Raw genomic sequence first — 26532 nt, forward strand, 5'->3', positions numbered from 1 at the left:
CAACCAAATGAAACGCATTCCCACCCATCTAAGGGAAGGATAAGGATAATAATTTTTTTTAAGAATTTTTTAATAATACACTATCTGCATTATTTTATTAATTTTATATTTTAAAACGATGAATTACAAATTATCACGTATATAACTATAAAATAATTGTTAAAAAAATATTTTTCTTAACAAAACATTAAATAAAAATAAAAGATGTATTTTTAATAATTTTTTCTTAAATCTTTTTTATCGTTTTAAATATAAAAATCAATAAATAACTAACACCTAATCTATTATAAAAAATTATTAAAACAGCAATATCCATTTAAAAATGACTCGGTAAAAAGAATGAAACAACTTTCCAGCCATTACTTACGGTGGGGCGCTGAAAAAGCAGTCTGGAGGGCGGTGAGAATAAGCCCCGCCGCAGCAGCAAGCACTGCAATTAGTTTCCACCTCGTAGGGATGTAATCACGTCGAAGCACCCGAAACGAGTGCGTCCAATTGTAACAAAATGAAGCTAGATTCCCCCTGAAAATGTGCCACGTGATTTTACATGTTCCCGTGGCAGAAAGTGTGCTTGGGTATGAATTCAAATCCAGAATCACCTCACTAATCCAAGGATCTCTGTCAGTTTCCACCAGATCGGATTCAGAAATTCCCTCTGTCATCTTACGGAACAGATCCACCAGATCTTCCTCGCTCTTCACTCTTTTGCCCTCCTTGTCCGCCGCTACCGATATTACTTGGCTGTCCAGGAGCACTCTAACGTCGTGGACGGAACAAATCAAACCCTTGAAGAACCAAGCATAACAAAGAAAGTGAAACCTTATTCCGGATTCATTCATGACGTCAGAAATAGCTCTTTCGCCGTTCTGTTTTTCCACCTTATTTTTGTTCACCTCCCAAGCAATGAAATTCCGCCATTTTGCTTCCGTGGTTTCAGTAATTCGTAGCTGCGGAATTTCTAGCTTCCCATCGCTGAATTTTACCCTCAAGTCAAACCTGCTCATGGCTGCTACACTTGAATCCCTGCGCTGTTCGTTAATCGTACCTTCAATTTTAACTCCAGCTGCTTGGAGCCTGGTAGCACAGCGATCTAGTTTCACTTTTCTGTTAGTGCCCCTCTTATCTTCTGCACTCTCTATATGGATCTTCAAATCCTTCTTCACTCTATCCTTCTCCTTTTCCTTATCTATGGAAGCGTGAACAAGTTCAAGGAAATGAAAAACCTTGAACTCCTGGGAGGTGGAATCCAGGGTACCGTAATTGTAGCCCAAGATAGAAAGCGCACGCTCTTGTATCAATCTCTTACCATCTTTGTCTGAAAAAACTTTGGGAAAAAGTACATGGGACAACACGTAGAGAACAACAAGGGGGATTTGGTTTTCAAGCATGGTTAAATCGGATAACACCTTTTCCCATAGTATAACACGGGCTCCAGGACTAGGATTGGATATGTAGCTCTGTATTCGGTTGTCTAGTTCTGTTGATGAACTAATGAGAAGCTCTAGCAGAAAGCAGCCGTCCAATACCATAATTTTTGCGAGTTTGCTGCTGTTGAACCCAAGGTCATCAACACTGTAGCTTGCACGAACAACTTCATCTAATTTCAACAGAGATCTGCCGCAATTTCTCAAAGCTTCCTGTGGATGTATTTCGGATCGAGAAAGGAGATGCGTCAAGCAGCGCCATTTGATCTTTTCCATGTGTTGAAGCTCCATTATTTTTCCCTGGTGAAGGGGTCCTATGGAGACCACTTGCGGCATGTAAGCTTCCGTTTTCGATTTTCTAAGTTGGTTTGAAACAAGGTAAATGCTACATGTTTCCACGTTTTCGTTATCCACACAACCCAGCATCGTTGACATAGAATCAGCCCATTCATCCAAAATGGTATGCTTGTGACCGGCTTCTCTATCCATTATCCAGCCTAATTCTCTATCTTGATCGATGCTTAGAGGAGGGATGTAGACCAAGTAGAGAAGTCCTTAAATCTAGTCATTTATATATTTCAAATATCTAGTTTTAGGAGATTAAACGCTCTTTATTTGGTTTGAAGTGTTGACTAAAATGTAAATTTTGAAATCTTTAAGCGGTCCCACATATTTCCTTTAGAAAAATGGTACACTCCTAATAGAATAAGATGAATGCATAAAGCTTTGTAGTGCAAAATGTTATATATCTTTGACTACGAAGGATTTGAATCTTCTTATTCGAACTCATTACACTAATAGAATAATTGGTGTCTGCTGTGGTAGGTAAAATTGATCCAACCTCCACAAAAAGAACCATGAGTCAAGAGAAGATTACAATATGTCCACCAACAACAAATCCTGGATACCAATTGGGATTTGAACAGGAGAAACTACGTCCGGAAGTTAAAGTTTCCTAATCTTGGAGGCAGAAGAACTAAAGGTACATGAAGAATTCCAGAAAGCAAACGAAGAACTTCAGCAAATGGTGCGAAGACAAGAAACCCATCACAAGTGGGGGATTCACGACCAATTCAGACATATATATGCTGACATTCAGCCCTTCTAGCAAGAGATCATGGATGAACTAGTCCACTCCATTATATGGTCCCAAAAACACACCCATTTTTGGGATCAGGGACCTGGAGAACAACCTCAAGGCCTTCTGAGATTAGATGTTAATCTTGGGAGCAGTACATGCCATGCGAAGTAAGATGTTTGTTAGTTCTTGGGAACTGCTCTACAATGTCACATTTGTCCTGCTTTTACTCAAATGTTCATGTAACAGTTCGCAACTAATAAAGTGAAACCATCAAGGATCACTGAACTATTTGATAAAAGGATAGGATAATGAGATTACCTCAATCGTTTTTTCGATATCATTGTGTGCATCAACCAGCCGACTGAAGAGATATTTGTGGATGCTTTGAAAAGGACTCCAAGTGAACACTTTCAATCAATTACTCACTTGAAGCAAGACCAAGTTAATGGCTAAGATTTGAAACAGGGCGTCCCCACATATTGAGGCCGAGGAGGTCATGAGACGAAGGAGGCTTGAAGAAAAATGACACCCTCCTCAGATAACGATAAGGAAGTTCATCGAGAGTGGATACCACAAGTGGATAATTCAACAACCACTCGATCCTATTTTGCATCCTATTTTAGTTCCTTTGCTTTCCATGGTTTATCAAACTTTTTGACTGTTTAATTCATCATCTTCAAGCTTTATTAGATCTTACAAAATAACAATATAAATATTAAAAGAGAATTCTTCTAATACTTAGAGAAAAATAAAATCAAGAAAAAGTTTTTTAAAAATTCTTCTTCAACATTTCTTTTTTAACCTTAGGGCACTCCTTTAAATAACTTCCCTAATTAAGTTTTCATCGCACAAATTAGTCTCGCTCCTTATAGACTTAGTCAACCAGTTTGCCAACGAAGACTACGAAGTCTGAAGGACTGAGATGATGATAAAGTTACTGCATCAAGAAAGGGTCACATGCAATACTAGTGTCAACTATGACTTCTAGGCAAGGAAAATGATATTTTAATATCAATTTCTTGACATCATTTTGCCACTGTACACGTGTTAAAGTGTGGTTGGACGATTTTAAATTAAAAAAAAAAATTGATTTTTCTCTTTCAAATATGTTTTTGTTTCAACATTTTTAATTTAAAATCATCCAATCATATTTTGAAAAATATATAATATAAAAATGATATAAAAAATTGGTGTTAAAATATAATTTTTCGCCAAGCCAAATCCTTTTGTCTTTGGCTCTCTTTATCGCAACCTCACTCCTCCAACTACTATCTTTCATTTGGTTTGGTTGCAGACCATCTCGGACCCACTTTCCCTTCGACCAATACAAAAATAAAATAGTGATTCTGACATATGCAGATGTACCTGTGTTTTCCTAGTAAAATATAATTTCCTTACAAACTCGTCAAGATTAATTCATTTTTTTTTAAGTATGGATACTGGATACCAGTAAAATTATATATACTAATTTTATATTATTTATTTAGATTTTAATTTATAATTGTACTAATTTCATTGAAAATATTTTGCTTTTAATGTCATGTTTTTTCATCATAATCAATTAATTTTTCATGTTTCTTATAAAGTTGATGATAATTATGAAATTTAAAAAGATTATTTAATGATACGTAATAATTGGTCATGTAATGTGTGAATATCTTAAAATTAAAATTGACATGTTGGTTCATATATAAATTTAACTAAAAATTATACTAATTTAATCTTTAATTATGATGTACTATCTTTTATGGATAAGTAATTTAATCTTTTTTTTTATAATGGTATTGTATAATATATTTATTCGGTTAATTATTAATTGGATGATCAATTCCCTATGGATCGAAATACTGCATAGATCAAACACTTAAATTAAAACAAACTAATTTTAAAATTTTGATATTTAAAAATTAAATCACAATTAATATTTTTAAATTGTAGTTAGATCGACTTTAATAAAAAAAAAAACTAATCACAAAATTTATAAATAATGATCCAAAATAAGAAAGTATTAATGTTTGACAAACAAAAACATAAATTTAAAAGGGAGTAATTAAAAACCAATCAGTTGAATATGAAAACTCACTCGTACCTAAACAGTACCATATTAAAATAATTATGTATATATAGTATATTACCTTCTATGTGTAAACGTTTCTTTTATTCTCTCTACTATGAAAGTTTAAATTTTATTTTACAGCACATTTCATGTTTTTCTCTAATTTTTATTTTCAAATAATTCATTAAAAATATGCAAAATGATTTTAACTTTTATGATAATTATCAATAGTAATAGTATAATTATTTGTAACACATGATATTATTCCAAATTTTATATATATGACTTGTAATTAATTTCAGCTGTGATATTTAATATATTTAAATGAAACATTATTACGGCTGTGATCAACGTGAAATCAGCAAAACATTTTATTCATATAATTACACCAATGAGCAGAGATTCATTGATAATTCAAATTACATATAGTTCTGTTACACAAGAAACACAAAGTAACCATAGAGCATGAAACACCTGCAACAATGAACTTGTAAAAAGGTAAACGATGACTTCTTTATTGTAAAACTCCAAACCAAAGTTGAAACCAAACACATGTTTCTTATTATCTTTTGTTACATATATCACAGTTATCTCTGCTTCAAGCTTTCATTTTCACCTATTTGCAGTTACATGGGTCACAAGTGCAGTTTGATCCACACTTACAACCATTGTCCTCAGCTGCAACACCCATTTCAGCACCTTCAAATTGGGCCTTCACAGGCCCAACACCCAAGACTATACTCTCTTCTTTCTCAGCATAGCTCAAGTCAAAAGAGTACTTGTTGCAACTATATCACACAATAAAAAATCAATAAACATTAGGTTCCTTGAAACATGTAGGAAAATCAAATTAAAAAAATAAATATGGTGAGAAAAGTTATTAACTTTTCCCATAAAGTCAATTTTAGTGAGATCATGTACGAAAATACAAGCTGAAAAGAGGAAAACTAAGACTGAAAAATTACTATTGTTTCAGACAATTTTATGGAGAAAATGTAAAAAAGATAATTAAAATAAAGTTAAATATGTTCTTCATCATTAAAAAAATTGTATTTAGTTCTTAAAATAAATTATACGTATTTTATGAAATTAAAATTTTACTTTGTTATATGAAAAACATTTTATATATGTTTGTTACAGAGAATATTTACATTAACTTTTTATAGAAGACAATAACTAAATACTTTATAATAATCCATAGTTAAAATACAATTTTTTATAATAATTTAGAAAGGAATATTTAAGTGACTAAAGAGTGTTTCCCATATACGTCAAGTAAGAACCTAAGAAGAATGTTTTCCCATAGACATGAAATACTGATTATCAAATAGTCATATTTAAATTCTCCATTGAGCTTTTAATGCTATCTTTCTACTTAAACCATACATATAATTATTACTTTAAATATTTTAAAATATTTTAAAATATATTAAAAATCTCTTTTAATATTGTAGTTTTGAAAGCCCAGAGTGCAAAATAATTTTACAGAAAGTATTTAGAAGGTTTCTACAGAGAATCCAGATTCTTCAATGGTCAGAGTCTCAAATAAAGCATACATATATCGTCTTAATTATCCATGTTGACCATGTTGAAAGAAGAATAGAGATTCAAATTTAAAAAGTTTCAGCGAAAAGGGTATCCAGATAGAATCAAAATACAAAGAAAAGTTATTCTTGCAAAGAGAAACGATTATGAGAGAAAGCAGAGTGAAAAACAAAGTAATTAGTCTGGGTTTAGTTTTCAATTAAAAATTAAGTTGAATTTACTTCAAAAATAGTTAAAATGACATCCAAAGTCAATCCCTAAATTCATGAAACCAAAGGTACTGAGAGAGTATAATCAAAACCCAGAAAAATTATTATTAGAAAATTTTCTAAATCAGACAGTTACCGTGTAAGCAATAAAACAGCAACTCTGTCCAAATTCCAAAGGGGTATCACAAAACCAATCACAACATTACTTAAAAGAACAAAATCGAAAATCACATATATTGAGAAAGAAATAATAGAATTAATTTGGTAAACCTAAAAATTTAAATTAATTTCGACCACGAATTCTCAAAAATATCTTTCAAACGTTAATAAAGCTTATTTGTAAAAGAAGCTAAAAAGCGATTCTGTTACCTGCAGTTGCTGCCACAGTTGCAGCTACTTCCACACCCACAGCTAGACATTTTCAAAATGGAAGAAGAGAGAGACACAAAAGTGCAGAACAAGGAAAAAATACTCAATACAAACACGCAATTAGCTACGGTGAGTTTCAACGAAACGTGACCCTAATTTATAAGGAACATGATTAGAGTATGTGAAATCCTGAACGTCCACGTGTCACGATCCTGTGTAACTAGGGGGGCATAACCTATACTACAACTTGTTCCATGTTGATGTCGTTTTCATCACTCGCCGTCCAATATTCTATGGTGGTGAGATATTTCATTTTGTCCTTTTTCAAATAAACGTAACCATGATACATATTGATTTATTTGTTAATTATCATATAATAAAGAAATAAAAACTTACTTTATGTTGTCTTGTTTTGTAGGATGAATAAATTTTTATTAAATTTTTCATAAAAAAAATTATCCTTTAAGATTATAAATTTTAGGTTTAATACTTTATTTGGTATTAAAATGGTCTTATCATTTTTAGTGAATTTACTATTATCCTATATTTTGTTAAAACAGTTCAAGTTAGTCCTTTTTTTTACTGCGTTAAAAATCTAACGGTAAAATTGCTCATCTAGTTAAAAGTGAATGAGTATCCAATTATGTGGCAAGGTGAGGTCAATTGAGGTATAAATTTTAAAAATAAAAATTAATGACGTACAAATAATGCAAGGAAAACTAAAATTCATCACTATCACCATCATCTATAGGGTTTACTAGGTCTTCTAAAACATGGACCCTAACATCTAGATTCCTAAGGAGTGACCAGACTTTTTCATGCCTAGAGGTTTGAAGAGCAGAGATATCTGATAGCTGCCTAAAGATACTTTCTAAGGAATAAAAGGAGCTGGCAAGAGCAGGAGCAGAGGTAGAAGGTATAGCGATGTCTAGGGCGTCAACCATATGTTGGTCTTTATATTCTTCATCCAGGTTCCCTATATCATCATAGTGGACATAGGTATTATGTTGTAAGACAAAGTCCATCTAATGGAGAGAAAAGACCTCAATCTGACTTCCACTGTGTGTACCTTGAGAAGCTTCTCCCAAGATATTTACCCCTTTTTACTCACATACTTGTGAAACCAATAATGCATAAGGAAGAGGGTAATAAGGATACCTCTTAGACTTCATCATAATGTCATAGATGAGGCTTTTAAATAAACCTTGAAAAATTTTCCATACTGATTTAATTTTCAGCATCTTTGACCACAATTGAAGCCATTTCTATTGGAACTAGTGTCATAGACTCAAAATATTTTTTTTTTGTACTTACTACTTCAGTTTTTTGACAATAGAAGAAATAACTTCAACTTATGTCTTCGGTTCTTAACCGAGGCCGAATGTCCCATCTTTTTTACCTTGCCTTAATATGCTTCGCCTTTGAAAACGATGCCATAATGTTAAAATAATCGATGTCGTGTCCTTTTTAATGGAGATTTCTTTGATGAGGGTCCTTCAACATAAGATGATCCTCAAGTGAGTTGATGAAGCTTTTACAAAGAGGTGGACTCCATATGATAAGAGTGGAAGAAAATAGAGATGAAGAGACGAAGATGTTGGCATTGTGCAGTTTTAGTAGATGTCCGTCTAGGAGGTTAGGCCAACCATGATGGCGAAGATATGAAAAGGTATAGAAGAAGACATTTCATAAGGTAAGAACTCAAGAAGAGAAGTCTTTCAATTTTAGCAAAGTAACTTTACATTCAACTAAGTTCTAAAAATTACAAGAGAGTTGCCTCTCCTTTCATAGGTGAAGGAGAAAGCTAAAGTACAAAAGAGGAGCCCTAAGGCGTTTAATGGAGGAGCCTAACCATTAATTAGGAGGAGCCTTTAACTAACTAGTCTAGCATTTAATGCAAAAGGCTCCTTATAACTAGCTCCTTCCAAAATCCATTTTTTATCCATTTAGAAACCACTTTCTTTCTAAGATCCTATTGGTGCATTCTCCTTTACTTCAAGGGCATCAATCCCTCTAAACAAGAGTAAACAAATTTTCTTGGCTAAATGCAATGCCTTATGAAGCTATACAATACATTTACAAAAGTGTTCAAGGTAAAAGAAGAGGATTACAAAATGTGATCCTTTACAAAAGTAGAAAGCTTGAAACTTTATTTTCTTCTTCAGTCTTCTTGACCATGGTTCTTTGTTAGTGGTCTAAAGTCCTTTAAGGCTTCAGAGAGAGCAAGAACAAGCTTAAAAGACCTTCTTCTTCTTTTAATCTTCTCACCTCATCTTAAGTTGATGCTCCCTTGATGGATCTCCATTTTGTTCCAGAATGGATTCCATCACCTTTGTTGCGCTAGTGTAAAACACTTGCGTAGACGTGTTTTCTAGGTTTTAGACTAGAAGTGGTTAGAATACTTTAGATAACATGTGGTTAGAATACTTGTAAACCAAGAGTGGTTAAACTTGGACTAGTCGTGTTGATTAAGTGAACCAGAAGTTGTAAGAATACTTGTTGAAAAACTGGACAAGTAAAACTTGTTGTAATATCTAAAAAGATTAGTGGAACACCTTTAGAATTCTTAAGGGAAAACTTGACATAGCTCAGGTTGAGTAAACCAGTATAAAATTTGTGGTTTATTGCTTTTTTATCTAAAACATTTTCGTTTACTCATCTTATAAAAATCAGCGTCTACACATCCTATAAATTATATATGTCCTTTATAAATCATTAAATGCTTCTTTGCGAAAGGATTTGAAAAATATTCTTCACCTCCTATAGTGTTTTTCCTATGGTTTCAAAGAAGTTGAGGATGATGGAAAAACTTTATTGTTGAAAATAAAGAAAACATTTTCTTTTATTTCTTTTATTATATGCTTCATTTTATGCTTCTTAAAAAAAAGTATTTACGAAAATTTTAGAAGATGAAATCATTTATTAAAAAATACACATTAAAAATTTATTTTTTAAGCACCATAAAACAGGGAGATGTTAGAGCAAAGTTCAATGGACCCTATATTTTTTATGGGTTAAATATGTTTTAGTCCCTTAACTATCACACGATTTTGGTTTTAGTCCTTACTCGAAACTTTGATGGCTTTTAGTCCTCATAGTATTGACACTGTTATAAATAGTCCTTAAAAATGGACGACATGAACTTTTGTTTGACGTGGCTAACGGCCAGCCCACGTGTGATGCCAGGTATGAGTTTATTCTCTGCCATGTTTTCCTTTCTCCTTCATTGTGCTGCCACCTCATGGCCACCACTAGCCACCACAAAAACTACCACACTACTACCTTCAACCATGGCAACCATCACACTGGAAACCTGCACGAAACCCAAATGGAGCAAATCGCGCCATCCTTGTCGCCGCGCCACAACCACCCACTGCAAAGATCACCAAAAACCTGCTAAGAGGCAAACCTAAAATCCGCACAACCACCCATCGCAGCCACCCAGAAAATCAAAACCAGAGAAAACCTTAAACGCGCAAACTCAAATCGTGCAAATCAGTTCATCTCCTTGCCACCACCACGTTCCCCACAATCACTAGACCTACAAATCCAATTTCTGCCATTAACGCACCTCCAAAAACTTGCAACCAGAAACACAGAAGAAACAAAACCTAAATCGCGATGAACCCTAATTGCGTAAGCAAGCTTCACGCACCACCAACAACAGAATCACACTCAGCCAACGTTCATCTTCAATTGCAAACCTGCAAAGGAGAAAAAGCTTTCGAACAAAACTTTGGGTCTAATTTTTCTTTTCTGTTGCTTACAGATAACTCCATTAACAGGTGCTTGGCCCCAGAAACCCGGTTCTGCAACTTTCCCTTTCTTTGGAGTTCAGGTATTCTATGTTGACCTTATGTGTTCCTTTTGTAATTTAATGTGCTCTTTTTTTACTTCCATCTGCCTTCATCACTGACTAATTTATTTGTAACTGTAGTTTGTCATAGTGGATGAGAATGGTGTTAAAATAAAATGTGAGTGCAGTGGATATTTGTGTGTTAAAAATTTGTGGCCTAGAGCTTTCAGAACGTTGTTTGGTGACAATGAAAGATATGAAACAACATATTTCAAGCCATTTGCGGGATACTTTTCAGTGGTGATAGTTGCTGTAGGTTAATGTTTTGATAACATTATATTCCAATTTCCACGATTCTAGTCTAATAATTGCATAAGCAAACTTCACGCACCACCAACCACGGAATTGCATTCAACCAACGTTCATCTTCAATCGCAAACCTGCGAAGGAGAAAAAGCTTTATTCCCTCAACCCAGATTTATGGAAAAAAAAATCGCGAGTTCTCCATTCAAGCCAAATAAAAAGAAAGAAAACATGGCAGATGATAAACTCATACCTGGCATCAGACGTGGACTGGTCGTTAGCCACGTCAAACAAAAGTTCACACCATCCATTTTTAAGGGCTATTTATAACAATTTCAATATTATGAGGACTAAAAGCCATCAAAGTTTTGCGTAGAGATTAAAACCAAAATTGCGTGATAGTTAAGGGACTAAAAACATATTTAACAAATTTTTTATTTGATTAAATGCTTAGTAATAAGGTATAAATCATAATTTTATAAACATTATATCTCAAAACATATGTAAGTACTTCGTGAGGACAAATAGACTTACAAAATTTTTCTTATATTATTTGTCAAATAAGTTTTTGCCTTGATAGACTGTAAGTACAGAAAGTTTGAAACATTTGATGGTACACATGGAACACTTATAAATTTTTGTTTTATGCTTGTTGAGATATCTACATTAAAGATCTCTTGAAGAAAGGCATAAAGCTTCTCCGTACACACAACTGAAAATGTAAAATGATAGTCATGCAAAGACATTTAGACTTATTAACTTATGTGTTTTAGTCAACATAGATTTTATAAGTCATGTCATATATTAAAGAGTTGCCTAAAGAAGATATTTTCATTTAGTGTTACAAGAAAAACATTTAACTTATTTTGTTTTAACATGGACAGATGCAAAGATTTGCAGTGACTTTATTTTCTTTCCAATATCTCTATATAAATCTTTTGAAAAATAAAGGTTGATAATCACAATGACAACGATAAAGCTCTTGTAGTCTTTAACAATCCTTAAACATTCACTAGTGCAAAAACACTGTTTAACGTCGGTTAATTTGGGCTTTTAACGTCACTTTCACATCCGACATCTATACGGGTGACGTTTATGGGACGTCGCAATTCTTCAGAATCGACGTCCATATAAACGTCGATTAACAATATCCACCGACGTCTATTTAGACGTCTGCTTATACTCACACCGACGTCTAATTACTCTATATAGACGTCCACCTATGATTAAACCAACATCAACATGAATATATAAAGAGGTTTAAAATGACACTAACCGACGTCTGTGTTGTTATAGACGTCGGACAAGGCTTTAACCGACGTCTAACAACAATTTTGTGTTTTAGTGCAGTTTTGATCCAGACTTTCGGTAGCATTGTGTAACACTCTCCTCTCGCTAGTTTCCCCACAAAAAAAAGCTTGCGTCTTTTGAATCTTCTAGTGCTTTCAACCCAAAACTGAACCTGGGTCCATGGCTACTTCCCATTATTCAACCGCAACAGAAAAAAATTACGGTGTCGAGAAGTAGACAAGGACCCGAGTTCCATTTTGGGTCGAAAGAACTAGAAAACTCAAAAGATCGTCACTCTTTTTGTGAGGAAACCAGCAAAGGGAGAATGTTGCACTATGTTACCCAAAGAGAGGATCAAAACTGCACTAAAACACAACACAAAGAAAGCAAATTTTAATCAGTTGAACGACAAGATAATCGATAAAAAACTAAAGAAAGTTTAAACGGTAAGTATAAAAAAAAACCACGCACCTGGGATGCAAGAGAGAAAAAGGAGAGGATGAAGACAATGACGTTATGAGAAACGACAATGCAATGCCGCAAGAGATAAAAAGTAGAGGTGCGTAAGCGAGTAAAAGAAGAGAAGTAGAGAAAAAGGAGAAGAGATGAAGACGCGATCAGAAACTGAATGGCGAGAAGAGTCTGCGGTCTATTTAAAATGAAATGGGGCGTCGGTTGCTCCAGAAACCGACGTCTATAGACGTCGGTGTTTCAGGGGATCCGACGTCTATTCTACGTCAAGAAGCTGAAAAGATTGACATTTGATTTCCTGTCAAGGGTAGTTCACGTCAGTGCCCCTCCTAGCCGACGTCTAAAACCCTTGAATTTGGTGAAAATAATCAATTACAGGAACTTAGACGTCGCTTACGTTTAGAACCGACGTCTAAATTGAAGAATTTTTGTCTTCCCATCTTCCAGACAGGCCTTAGACGTCGCCGTTTGACTATGTGACGTCTAAGCGCCTGGGAAATAGGTGAACAAGATTAATTGTAGCCTAGTCGACGTCGAGTTTTCAGGGGATCCGACGTCTAAAGCTGACGTTTGATTTCTTTTAGTGACTTGAACGTCGGTGCCCTTTTCTAGACGATGTCGAATTGACTGTCTTATCACATACCTCAGGGTCTTGGACGTCGGTTTGCGGCAAGTGCAACGTCTATGATGTCATAGATGTCGCCTAACATCGAAACTAACGTCTAGTTTACTATTATATTTACGATAATGCCACTGTGCAATAATAGACGTCCGGTTTTCACGAAATCAACGTCTTATAGGTGATGTTAAACAGCGTTTTTACACTAGTGATTAGTTTGTGAGTAAGAATATTGTTGTGTTTCTTAAATATCTAAAAGACTATTCTTATCTTGAATCCATATTATGACGTTACCATCATTTAGTTAGATAGTCCATGCTAGTTTAGATCACACCCTTTTGTGTAAACAAAGTTGTTTAGTCATGAGTGGTTAAGTCTAAATAATACTCAATATTTAGCCAAAAGTGAGTGGGTTGAAAGAATACTCGGTTTGTACCTTAACTGTTAGTATACTAGTCAAACTTTATTGTATTAATCTAGACGTAAACATAGTTTAGGTTTCTAAAAAAATAAGAATACAATTATCTCACTCTTATCTTTTTAAATCACATATTATTCTTAAAACTAATTGAAGAAGTAGAATTTTGAAAAACAAGTTTTAAAAAGTGTTTTTAATGGTGCATCTATCAGTTTAAAGTTGCATTTGACATTCTTCATCAGACATTTATTTGTTAAAATTTTTAAGTCTTAAATACATAATTCAACTCTCCTTTCTTATTTATTTTATCCATTTTCTTAAAACTTTCCATTACGAATGTTTTCTTTGGTTTATTTGAATCAACAAAAGATAAAAAAAAGGTAAGTAATTGTAAAGAATTTCTGAAGAGAACATAATGGGAATAATATGATTTGAGTTTTAGGCTAATGAAGAATGAAATTGTGTATAACATTTGATCTCAATAGAATTATACCATTTTTGGTTAACTTTTAAACAATATCTTCTAGTACTCCTAAAATAGATCCTTATGATGAGAATATGATGGTAATGGAGAAAACATGTCCTGATGTGATATTAATAATAGAAGTACTAATGGTAATATTGTAGTAATGAAAATAATATTGATTATTGATTTTGTTTAGTTACTACTTTGATTTAAATGCTTTTTAGAATGATCACCTAGTCATAATAACAACACATAAGGATCGAAGTGGAGACATTGATAATAATAAAAATTAAAATTACTAAATGTCTTAAAGCTATTTTAAAAAAGGGAATATTAAAATCTAAATTTATAGTTTTTTTAAAAGAATAAATATTAAAGTATTTTATTATTATTTTTTTAAATAATTTCATCTTTATTTTTTTTTTAAAAAGTTCTTACCGAGTTTGGTCAAGAAATATGTGATGTGAGCTAAGGAACCAAGCTCCCAATTTCAGAGTATGAAAATCCACCTGCAAGATTTTTCTACTCTCAAGTCAAGAAAAAACTTTTGAGTAAGGGATATAATGAGATGAATTATAGTTCTATTATGTAGTCATATATTTATAATCTGTAATAATGGTTTTTTTTTATAGTGCTTTTAGCTCATTAAACTAATATTTTTTTATTTGGGTTGGATTGTATGCAAACATGATAATAACCAAGTAAGAAGAAAATGTGGATTTGAAATAACTAAATTTTTTGAAATGTTAATATAGTTGAGATGTTAAGTACACAATAATACTTAATATGGATTAAAAAGAATAACTAATTTTTACTAATATAAAAAGTTTTCAATCTTAACCAGATAAAAATCATTGTTAAAATTTAGACAAAGGTTCGTATCTACGAACTTTCGTCGTTAGTTAACAGTGACTAGTTAATTGGTTCTTTGGCAAGATCGATGTTAGACTTCGGTTCAATCTTGTTAATGGAATTCATACTATATAAATAAAAAATGACATTCAAAAGTACTGAGACAAATTTGGAAAACAATTGACTTCTGACAATATACAAAATTTTACATAATTATTATCGAGACTTAAAAAAGAATGATCCCACATAATCTTTTTTAACATATATCTCACCGTCAGAGAGTATGAGATAACTTATAAAAGATAAAAACTACTAAAATAATGTTCAAAGATGTTTAATTTAAGTGATTATTCAACTTATTTTATCGGATAATGATAAGATGATATATTCGATTATATGACTAGTATGTTGTGTTATTTGCTTAGCGTGGTTGACTCTCGGAAATGATAATAGGTGAAGATGTTTACAAGACATTATATTATTTATTCTTATATATGTATGGTTAAGAAATATAATGTCATATTTTCACTATGTTTAAAATATATTTAATATTATATTCATATACATAGTATAGTAACACAACTTCACTCGTGTTATCCTTTGATATAGTTAGTGTTAAAATTGTAGGATAATATATTTCAATAGAGAGAAAATGAATTGGTTTAAAACTACTTTTACTTTTCTTGAAAATTTTTGTTATATTAAACTGGTTAAAATGAATTTTTCAACCTTTTAAAGAATTAAGCAAAGAAAATAAAGAGAATCGCACAAGATTTTACACTCAATCAACAATTAGAGAGTTTACATTTAGTCCTCTTTTAACAATCTGATTGGAAGAAAATCCACTTTATGAGAATGTCAAAATTATAAACTTATAAGATTTTTCTATGTAATCTAAATCTTTAACCAAACAAAAATTAACTCCTAAAGATGAGGATACACACTCACACTAGGAACCTTGCCTACACAACAAAAGAAACAATAATTCTCAAAATTTACAAGAAAAATAAAACCTGATACACCTTTAGTGCTGATATTACAAAGAAAACAAAATCCAGATACCTCTTATATATTTTCTCTTATTCTTGAAACCTTGAAACCTACAAACCCAAATTCATATCTCTTAACTTCTCAATCAACTCCAACTCCTTCACAATCAAGGCAGACATTTGAACTCTCATCCTACTCAAAGCACCTGCATCGATATTTGCTTTATACCCAGCTAGTATTGCAATATTCAAAGTTGTATTCCTTCATGTACTACATCCACCTCCTCTAATACGTGTTCAACTCCTTATGACCAAACAAGTACTTCAGACTCTTATGATCATTGAACACTTGAAACCGCGCTCCATAAAGATAGTGCCTCCAACCAACACCACTACAACCATTTTGATGTCAAGCGTAGGATAGTTTTTCTCATGCACCTTGTAAGATCTGTAAAAAAATATAATAATTACATATAAAGTAGTATTGAGACTTTGGTCTTTAATTTGTGTATGTCTTGGTTGTGACATAATTGTTATGTCTTTTTCTTGAATTTATTTTTACTAAATGCAACACATGTTGGTATGTTTGTTGGATTGTGATATTTGTGTGGTATTACCAATGTGATGTTGGCTTGTTGATAGAGGGTTGGTCTAGGATTAAAAGGATGTGGGTTCAAATCTTAAGGAGAAGAGTTTAAGAGAAGCTTAGATGCTTAATTATATTTTTGGCCTAGAGGCAAAAAGTTCTTTTTATCTTTATTAATTGGTGCAAAAATTAAGTTAGGGGATGTAGAAAGTAAAAGCGTGCAAAATAATAGAAAATATGAAAATGTAAATAGATGATTATGTGAATCTTGGGAAGATTTGGTAGTTGTTGATATTTTAAAAAGTAGTTGAGAGAAAATACAAGATTTGATCTAGATGAGTTTTAGAGATTAAGAGATAGATTTTATTGAAAATTAAAAAGAGAGAGAAAATGGGGGAAAAGATAAAAAGTAGAAGAGGAAAATGGTCTATTTATATTGTTAACCTAAACCTAACACGAAAAAAAGAGAGAGATATGGAGAGGGAGATGTTTTTTGGGAGAGAAGAGAAAGATTTGTAGAAAACTTTAGTGCAAAGGGAGATTGGTGGTGTTTTGGAGTTGTAGATAAAACTTTAGAATTGGTCAAGGTATGAGGAAGCTTACCTTTGATTGTTGTTGTAACAATCAGTATCGCGCAACGAAATGGAGATGTTTAAAAACAAACATGTCAAGTAAATAACCAAGAGGGGAGGGGTGAATTTGTTCTTTTTAGAAATCGTGATTTTCTTTTAAAACTTTTATCAAAAAGTTAGTGTGCTAAAACTGTGAGATTAGAGAAAATCAACACAAATTATTTTTATATTGGTTCAAATCAAAAAATTCTACGTCCGGTTGTTAATCACTATAAAAAGATATTAACTATTTCACTAAAATGTATTTTGCATATTACAATAAGATGAAATAGAAATTTAGAAAAGAAAACACCTTCCTTCGACAAAAGAACGGAAGACTTCAGCTCAATCAACTTGAAGAGAACCGCTCCAACCTTAGACATACTAAGCGTGAGCTTCTCCTATTCACAAGGCTTGATTCGAGCAACTCTAACACTTGAGAACTTCCCTAGAGCGTTTATGTATTCTCAAATAACTTAGATATATAGCTTAGAGGTCAGAAACTGAAAAGCCAACTCCCAACTGCTAGTGATAATCGATTATCACCAAGTTATAATCAATTATTTATTTCCGTTATTGGGTTCTCAAAAAGTGATAATCGATTATCCCGAGGAATAATTGATTATCTGCGCGACTTGGACAATACTGAAACAGACAAAGATAATCGATTATCCTGAACAATAATCGATTATCTGCACGAGCATTCCTTTTCCATTTAAGCTCGTGATAATCGATTATTACACCAAATAATTGATTATCTACGCAAGGTTTCTCTAGAAGGGAAAACTTCTAAGTATGCCTACATTAACAAAGTTGTTCCTATACAATTTTTACTACAAAATGCTTTTAAAGTCACTATAATGAGAGTCTTCAGGTCTTCATCTTGTAGCATCATCAAAACTATAATATCTTAAAGATACCAATACTTCTTACTGGTAACAATCTCCCCCTTTTTAATGATGATAAAAAATATCTTGTTTAAAAGCATCTCTAATTTTATGCACATATTTTAGGCTTACAAACATACAAACATGTTAGTAGTTACTGCACTAATTAGAAGTTTTCTCCCCCTTTTTTATCATAAGAAAAAATTAAAAATAAATACTACCTCTCAGGTGTTGCTCTACCTCAACAAAAGAATAGATGTATTTTAAGAAAATAAAGGTTTATTCATTAATGCAAAAAAGATTACAACACATAATAAAAGACAACAATAGACCAAATTGAAATTAACTAATCTAAAAAGTTGGACTTGGGGGTCGTCTGGAGGTTGAAGATTTAGATGATTTTCTATGTCGCCAAGCTTGGTATCAAATTCTTCAAATCTCTCGTAGACATATTCCTGAAGAGTTTGTTGCATCTCTATAAGTTCATCAAACCTCGATTAATGAGCCAAACTCATGTTTTCCACTTGTTTGGAGAGATTTGCAAAGTACTCTTCCATTAATAGAGAGGAAGAGGAAGGAATGGTAGAAGGCCCAACGTCTAATGGGTCAGCCTCTCGCACTGGTTCATCCATGTGAGCATCTTCATCACCTTGATTTTCTTCATCCTTATGAAGAAACACGTTTCCTCGTGAAACAAAACCCATTTGGCATAAGGTTGTTTGAATGTGCTCACCTTCAATATTAACACCTTTAAATTCAAGGATGCGAGAAATAAGGAGAGCATATGGAAGGTGATAGGCTGAGTATTTTTTAGCCTTGAGCATGGTATCAGTGATGAAAGTAGGCCACTCAATGTGAACATGATTTAAGATGTCATAGATGAGAAGAAGATCTTGCTCAGAGCATTAAGCATGATTTGTGGCTCAAAGACATAGGATCCAAACAATCAAGTAGTGAATCATCCTCTCTTCCACTTTGAATCCACCCACCAGTAAATAATGTCTGTTGGGTTGTTGTTGGGGATTTCGCAGAAAAGACTGATAAGCGAGAAGGCGATTGAAATCTGGAACAACAAGATGAATTTTTACTGCATCATCCCAAATGGTGAGCATTGCGACATTTTTCCAAATGTCACCGTCAAGTATTATGCGAACTTCCTTGACTTTAGTAGTCACAATGTCATCACGATAACGAAGGTTGTGGTAGAATACCCTAATGAGATAGGGATAAATACACCCATTTTGCTCAACCAGAGTTGTGAGACCTTGAGCTTTAAATAAACTGGCAAACTGAAATCCATAGAATCTATAGTAGCCTAAACGATCATACTTGACACTCATAATGTGTCGCTCCTGCCAAAAATGAGCAAATTCAGCTTGTATCTCTAGATTGGAGATCTATCGTTCAAGAGTGGCATGTGTAAGATGCCTACTTAGAGACTCAACTCTCAAAACCACTTTTTTTCCTACTTACTACATTTTTTCCCGGGTCTTACAAACCGTATCTGTTGGTGTTTCACATTGTACTCCGCTAGACGCTACCGAAGAGGAAAGATTGAGGAATAAATGTTTGTTAGAGGTTGCGGGTGGAAGGTATAAGGGACGCCTATATGGCATAGGAAATGTTAGTTCTCAAGATGACTCCTTTTACAGCTATATTCAACAAACATAAGCATCATGTAGTCAGCAACCAAATGCAGAGGACATTACTCAATTTGAAATACAAATAGCAATCCATGACAAACAAATTCGACAAATCAATTCCCAATTTCAAAACTTTATTAGTGCTATCATGTAATATCTTCCGCCTCCGACAGTCGCAACTGCACAACAATTTTTCCAACAACCAAATAATGAACAACAAAATAAACCAAATAATGATGTGCAACCACAAGATCAACAATAGATTAACAAAATGATTATCATGATTATTAGCATTAGGTTTTTAAGAACAATATCTTTGATTGTATGACTCTATACTGTAATGTATTTTATATTTAATTGTACTTTATATGTAATAGAACAATACTTTTTTATGCAATGGAACACTATTTCTGTATTGTTAACTACTTGTTTGAGGTTTGGATGTGCATTTGATCGTTATTTTCCAGGTTTGTTAATCATACAGAAAGAAATTGATTTTGGCAAGTTAGGTCATTACATACAAAAAAAAAAATATGTATGTAACATTACATATTTGTCCGTAGGTAATCCGTAGATAATGCTATTTTAACTACAAATTTTTTATGTTACATACAAATTTAGATGGTAGGTAACAACGATTTTTCAATGTTACATACAAATTTAGATGGTAAATAATAACGATTTTTCTTGTATATGAATAGTTATTTGTTACATTCACTTGCATTTTTATATAAATACATGACTTTCATAATGATGAAATAAATATATTGTTTAGTTTAGGAATAAAATACAATTTCTTAAAATATTTTGAGAAAGAAAACGCATTTATCATTATTTTTTATTATCTAAATTTAAATATATATATATATATATATATATATATATATTTAATGTTTCTTTTCTTAAATCAATTTTAATTTATTTGTTTAATATTTTGAATTATATGAACGAAATTAAGTGTACATTTTATAATAAACCATCAATAACTCTTGAGGAGAAATCGATAAAGCAATAAAAAACATCTTTTCATCCAATTTCTCACACAAGTAATAGATGAAAATTTTGCATAATGATTTATGATCTTGGTATTATGGTTTATAAATATTAAGGGAAATTGCATTGGGTAAAGGGGTGAATTAAACCTTGCATAAAATGATCTTATACCCAATGACAAGGTAGTTTATGATAAACATGAAGTGTTCCTTATTGTATACTGTAATAAATTATTCACTCCCACACAGCATAGTCTTGGCCAGAGGTAGCAACATGGAGATTTGACGGAATAAGGTTTCCAAGGTCCATCTTTGGCCCTATCTTCACCATGATCTTGTTGTCTATCTTTGCAACATAAAGGTCACCTTCAGATGCCATAATTTTAACACTGCTTTTCTCATTGATCCCATTCCTCAACCTTATGCTACTCAATTTTGCAATCTGCTCCTTCAAGCCCCAATCAAAGAAGTGGTCGTAGAACTGCATAACAATAAAGAATAATAAGAGAAAAAGAAAAAAACACAATATACTAACATCCTTTAAATTAAAAAACATAATATATACTAGTATCCCTTAAGATTTCTTGACACATACATGATTCTATGCTATTTTAGCATTTCCAGCAACCCTATTGTAAAATTACACATAATGTGCAAGTACAATATACACAGGTTAGTGTAAGAGTAAAATAGAGATGGATAAAGATTCTTTCATACAAAATAAAGCATTTATATAACATTGATGGTAAGGATAAAATAGTCATAAAAAAAAGAAAAGTTTTGAATTTGTTAAGGAAAAAAAGAGTGAAGGGTGGTGAAGATAACATCAAATGAGTGTAAAAGTTTATTTGTATCCGTGATTAAATTTTTAGAAATGGTACTTTAACACATTTTTATATTTATTTGATACAATTTTACATTGATTTGACACATAATATAAAAGTAAAATGATAGTAAAAGTATAACATTTTATATTTTTTTTTTAAAAAAATAAAAATAAAAAGTAAGGATAGTCTCATATGATTTTTTTCTTAAATTTTTTGTGTTAATGCAATTTATTGGAAAAATAACTATGACATTGAAAGTTAAAGAGGTTGGAGAAAATAGTACTATTGAGGGGGTGCCAGGGTGTGTTAGAATGTAGGCATATCCTTGCATGACTTTGTCAGAAGGGAATGGCCAAAGTCTCTGTGTGGAACCAGTGTCATGGTTGTCAATGAAAGTTACTGCATTTTCTGGTTTCACACCAATCATTCCAGGAGGCTTGCCATTTGGATCTATCAACCTCCATAATTCTCCTTGAACAGCAGCTTGAAGAATTCCTTTTGTTGTGAAATCAAATGCAGTAATAGCTCCACCTGCAGATTCAACCCAATTCACCAGTGCCCCTCGGTGACTATCTTGGTTATAGTTTGGCTTCCCATCCTGCCCATATGAGATAGCATCCCATTTCTCACCTACTGCAAAATCTGGCCTAGTCTGTTCCATATAGATCTTGGAGATGCTAGGGGCATAGCCCTTCACAAAATCAAACCTCCATCCATCAAAACCAATCTCAGTTTTGAGCCAGTTCATCCATTCTGACAACTCTCTTTGCACCTGTGGATTGAGATGATCAATGTCAGGTGCAGCATCATAGCCCTCTCCACTGTCATTGTTTCCAGTGCCATCAGAATAAGCAGTGTCATCTCTGCAAATGAAAGATGGACCCCAATCAAGGCGTGAATCTGGAGTACCACCTTCAAAGATACAATATATTCCTCTCCCATCCTTCCTCTCTGCAGTTCTGTGGTTGATCACTATGTCAGCTAGGCACTTTATCCCCTTCTCATGAAAAGCAGCAATCAGGGACTTCAGTTCATTCTTGGATCCATATCTTGATGCATCAAGATCATATAGCCTTCCTGGAAGATATCCTGGACTCAAAAGTGGCATAAACACTAAGCAGTTTTTCTAAACATGATTGGAAAAAACTAGGTTCGCAGATAACATGTTTGACAAAAGAATTGAATTAGAATGCCATGTAATATATGTAACAATTTTTACATTGTCATCTATCTAATCAGAGTGTGATGTATGGTTATGAAAGATTGAAATATTTTTTATAGTTGCTTATTTAATGCTATGCTTAGGAGAGTTTCTGAAAATTCTGATTGCTTCGCAATTTGTGAAAACTAAACTCACACCTACTTTTCCTTTAGCCAACTCCTTGCTTTGCAAATTATATCCCAAAGTGACACATGACAATCATAAAAGAATCTGCTAGAAATTAAGTCATATATGATGAAATTGGGTAACAGATGCTGTTAATCATCCATTAATATTTTATTTGAGGGAGGCAGGTAGAGATGAACCTTCAGGAGAAACAGATTGAGAGGGAGGAGGGAGCCACACATGAGTGATTCCTGCATTTGCAAGGTCGGGAATAGAGTTCTTAAGAGAGTTGTACCACCCCCCTTTCTTACTTGATTCCCAGTTGAACCCCTGTGACAACATTAATCATATTCATGCAGAGTTAGTTGGAAATATAATTCAAAAAAGGGTTATGCTATGATGTACAAATATGAAACAAGTATCATATATGATATGTATTCAATATGATAACAAATTAACTTTTTCAAAAATACAAGATATGTTAGGTTGTTTTGTTAACTGTGTTGTATGCATTTGTAAGTGTCACAAACAAAATCAAAGAATAGGGGAGGTGGGGATGTGAAACCTGAAACAGCAAGGCAGGGGAAGAGAAAAGAGGAAGGAGTGAAATGAAGAGACAAAAAATGCTGAGCCGAGAGAAGGAATCCATAGCTTTGATTTTGTTTTGGCGTTGTGTTTGAGTGTTTCAGCTGCTTGCTTGCTGTGGCTTATATAGAGGAAAAAATTACCTTACTTGCATGTCTTAAGAATCATGGTTGAGTCTTGAGTGAGGCAAATTAAGACTTGAAAGAGTGAAATTTACGTCATCAAGATAAGATACAGCACCCAAAAAAAAAGTGATAGTCATTTGAAATGGAGATGACTGAGGAAGTTCAGAAACAAGAGAGAAATCAAGGATAGTGTGAATTTGGAATAGAAACTTTTGGAGTAATTAGAGATAAGGCCTAAAGGTATGGAGACTTCATAAATTATACATGTATGATAACATATTTGGAAAACATAAACAGAAAAATATATCTCAGACACCAGTTTTGGAAGTTTTAGTGAAAAGGATGAGAAATTCTATTGTTTTTAAGAAGGAAAAGGCTGTGTAGCGTGTTTGAAAACTATTAGGAACATGTTGACGTAGTTCATCATGTTCCCACTGAAGTAGTGGCTGTGTTTTCAATTTTTTGGAATAAGAATGCATTTATAAGAAAAAATATATTTTTAATAATTTTTTTGACAATTTTTTTACAACGATTTGTTATAAAAGAATTATTAAAATATCATATTTCTGCATGACTTAGAATTAAATTCACAACCAATCAATTTTTACATTACTTTATATTTACTATTTTACTATTTAATTTCTTTTTTCTATAAATATTAAAGTTGACTTTTTTTTAATAATTAAAATATCTTTGAAAGTGGATTATGAACTCATGCAAGTGGGGTAAAAAAATTAAATTCCAATTTGGAGTTGGGAACCTTTTTTCAGGAAAATAAGAAAAGTAAATGTAATGGTTGGTCTCTTTGGAGTAATGGAAAACAAACCCTAAGAGTCAAAGTCACGCATTATTAGTACCAAACGACCCTCACAAACGCGTCTAGATACAAAAATGACTTCTTGAGTTTTCTCATACAATATAGAAAAGTTTATACTTTTTAACATATTTAATTGCATTAAATTCAAATTAATTTTATTTTAAATTATTACATTTTTTGAATATTTTATCTGGATAAAATAATTTTAATTTTTTTTATTGAATAAGATATTTTAATTATCAATAAATACAAAATATATTTAAATATTAAAAACTGATAATAATAAAAAAAAAATTAATAATGACGTTCTATTTTATTTATCTAGATTGATGTTAATTTTCAATAAAAAAATCATCAAGACTTTTTTGGACGAAATTTTTATTTTATTAGTGTTTATCAAGATGTTTTTAATTAATGTTGATCACACTAAATAAGTATGGTTTTAGTCTAAAAGACACATTCGTCCATATTGATCAATCAAAGTATTAACATTTTTTCATCAAAATTCCAACCAAATCAACAATGTTTTAGTTTTATTCGTGTATATACTCGGTTCAAATATGTTAGGAAGAATGATTCAAGATTCACAAAAATCTAGACAATTTTATTATATCTTTTAAATAACTATTAAATATCTCTAAATAATTTGTTTCTAACATGATTAGAGTACCTTAGAACGCTAGTGCCAAGTATAACAGAAATTTGGTGTCTTGATACTCGAGTACAGGAGCAATTTAGTACTCCAATGACCAAATGCAAGAGAAACTCAGTATTTCAAAATTCGGGTAAAGGAAAATATTAGAAATGATGGATTTTGTTTCTGAACAACAAGAGGGGATGAATTGGTGTTTTATAAAAACTTGCACTTTTTAAATCTTTTTCGCAAATAATGGTATTCTTGAAATCTTTCTTGTATCGTAAGCAAATATGTGTGCAATGAAACAGTTCGTATAATGATAATGAATAATGTAAACGTAAATATAAAGAGATAGGGAGAAGAAAAACAAATACAATTTTTAAACCGATTTGGCCTTAATGCTTACATCTAGTCACCTCTCAATCAACCTTAGATTGAAGAGTAATTCACTATAATGATCAGAGTATTATAGCTAAGGCTTTTAAAGAGAAACTCTCAAATGTAAACACCTCACAAACTCTCAATCAAATATAGAACAACAAAACCTACCAACACAGAACAACTCATCCATGTCGTAGCAAACCCTTTGAGATATCCCCTCTTAAAGTCAAGAGTACACCACTCTTCTTCCTGAGCTCATGTACAGGGAAACAACAAATCCAAGATTGCAAGTCTTCTCTCCTGATCAATCAAGATGCACCTTCAGATGTGCTAAAGCAATCAGTCAATGTAGTCCAGTAAATTGCTTCTCAAGAATTCTTCAAGATACTTCAAATTCTCACATTCTTGATTCTTGGAGCTTTTAAGTAATTTGTAACAACACTCTCAGATGAATACAATAAATACGTCAATATTCAAAATAAAATAAAAGCGTCAATATATAGTTTATATCAGTCTTAATGGAAAGCAATCGATTGACAAATTAATGTAATCGGTTACATTAAATGGATGTAACAAAATTGCATCAATCATAGAACTTCATCGAATATAGAATTAATGTAATCGATTCTCATTAAATGTTGGTCAAACAATTTTAAAAATATGATCGTTATAGCAGTTATGACAAACATAAATTCAGTTTTCAACCATAATAGACTTAATTGAATATATAGAACATGTAATCGATTAAGCTTTAACACTTAGAAGAATTTTGAAAACTTTTCTTTCTAAAAACTCATCATAGCACATTTGAAAAAGATATGCAAACACACGATTTTTAATCGATTCACCAACTAATGTAATTGATTCAAGTTGTTTTGCCAAAGATCAAAACTCAAGTTGTCTGATAACCTTAATTAATTACAACAACATTGTAATTGATTTTGTCATACAGATATGCTTTTGTACATGTGGTTTTCATATCACAGAAATATACATTGTGCATACACAGATATGATCACTTCACAAACACAATAATATGTATAATCACTAGTATGTTCAACATATGGATTCACCACTCATTATATGCATTTCCAACTCAATATATGTATAAAAATAACATATACAGAAACTCTTTCCTATTGTGACTTGACAGAAATCATATGTTTTTATTATCAATGTATTGTCATCATCAAAAACCAACAAACAAAGATTGGGTTCAGCTACCA

General features: G+C 32.3%; 1 protein-coding gene and 1 long non-coding RNA gene across 2 annotated transcripts; one reads left to right on the forward strand and one right to left on the reverse strand.

Annotated features, from left to right (window-relative positions):
- The first annotated feature begins 257 nt into the window (after positions 1–257).
- Positions 258–2840, forward strand: LOC111242516. Its single transcript, XR_002669625.1, has 2 exons — positions 258–1884; positions 2250–2840. It is a non-coding gene; the product is annotated as an uncharacterized LOC111242516 (long non-coding RNA).
- A 17825-nt stretch (positions 2841–20665) lies between these two features.
- LOC106772881 (alpha-amylase) lies at positions 20666–23570 on the reverse strand. Its single transcript, XM_014659502.2, has 4 exons — positions 23327–23570; positions 22962–23091; positions 21718–22523; positions 20666–21088 (listed from the first exon to the last, which is right to left on the reverse strand). Exons 1-4 carry the CDS (start codon positions 23408–23410, stop codon positions 20843–20845), a joined length of 1266 nt encoding a protein of 421 aa, XP_014514988.1. The 5' UTR covers positions 23411–23570; the 3' UTR covers positions 20666–20842.
- Positions 23571–26532: the final 2962 nt, after the last annotated feature.

This window comes from Vigna radiata, chromosome 9, assembly GCF_000741045.1.
Source record: "Vigna radiata var. radiata cultivar VC1973A chromosome 9, Vradiata_ver6, whole genome shotgun sequence".
In the NCBI taxonomy this organism is placed as follows: Eukaryota; Viridiplantae; Streptophyta; class Magnoliopsida; order Fabales; family Fabaceae; genus Vigna; species Vigna radiata.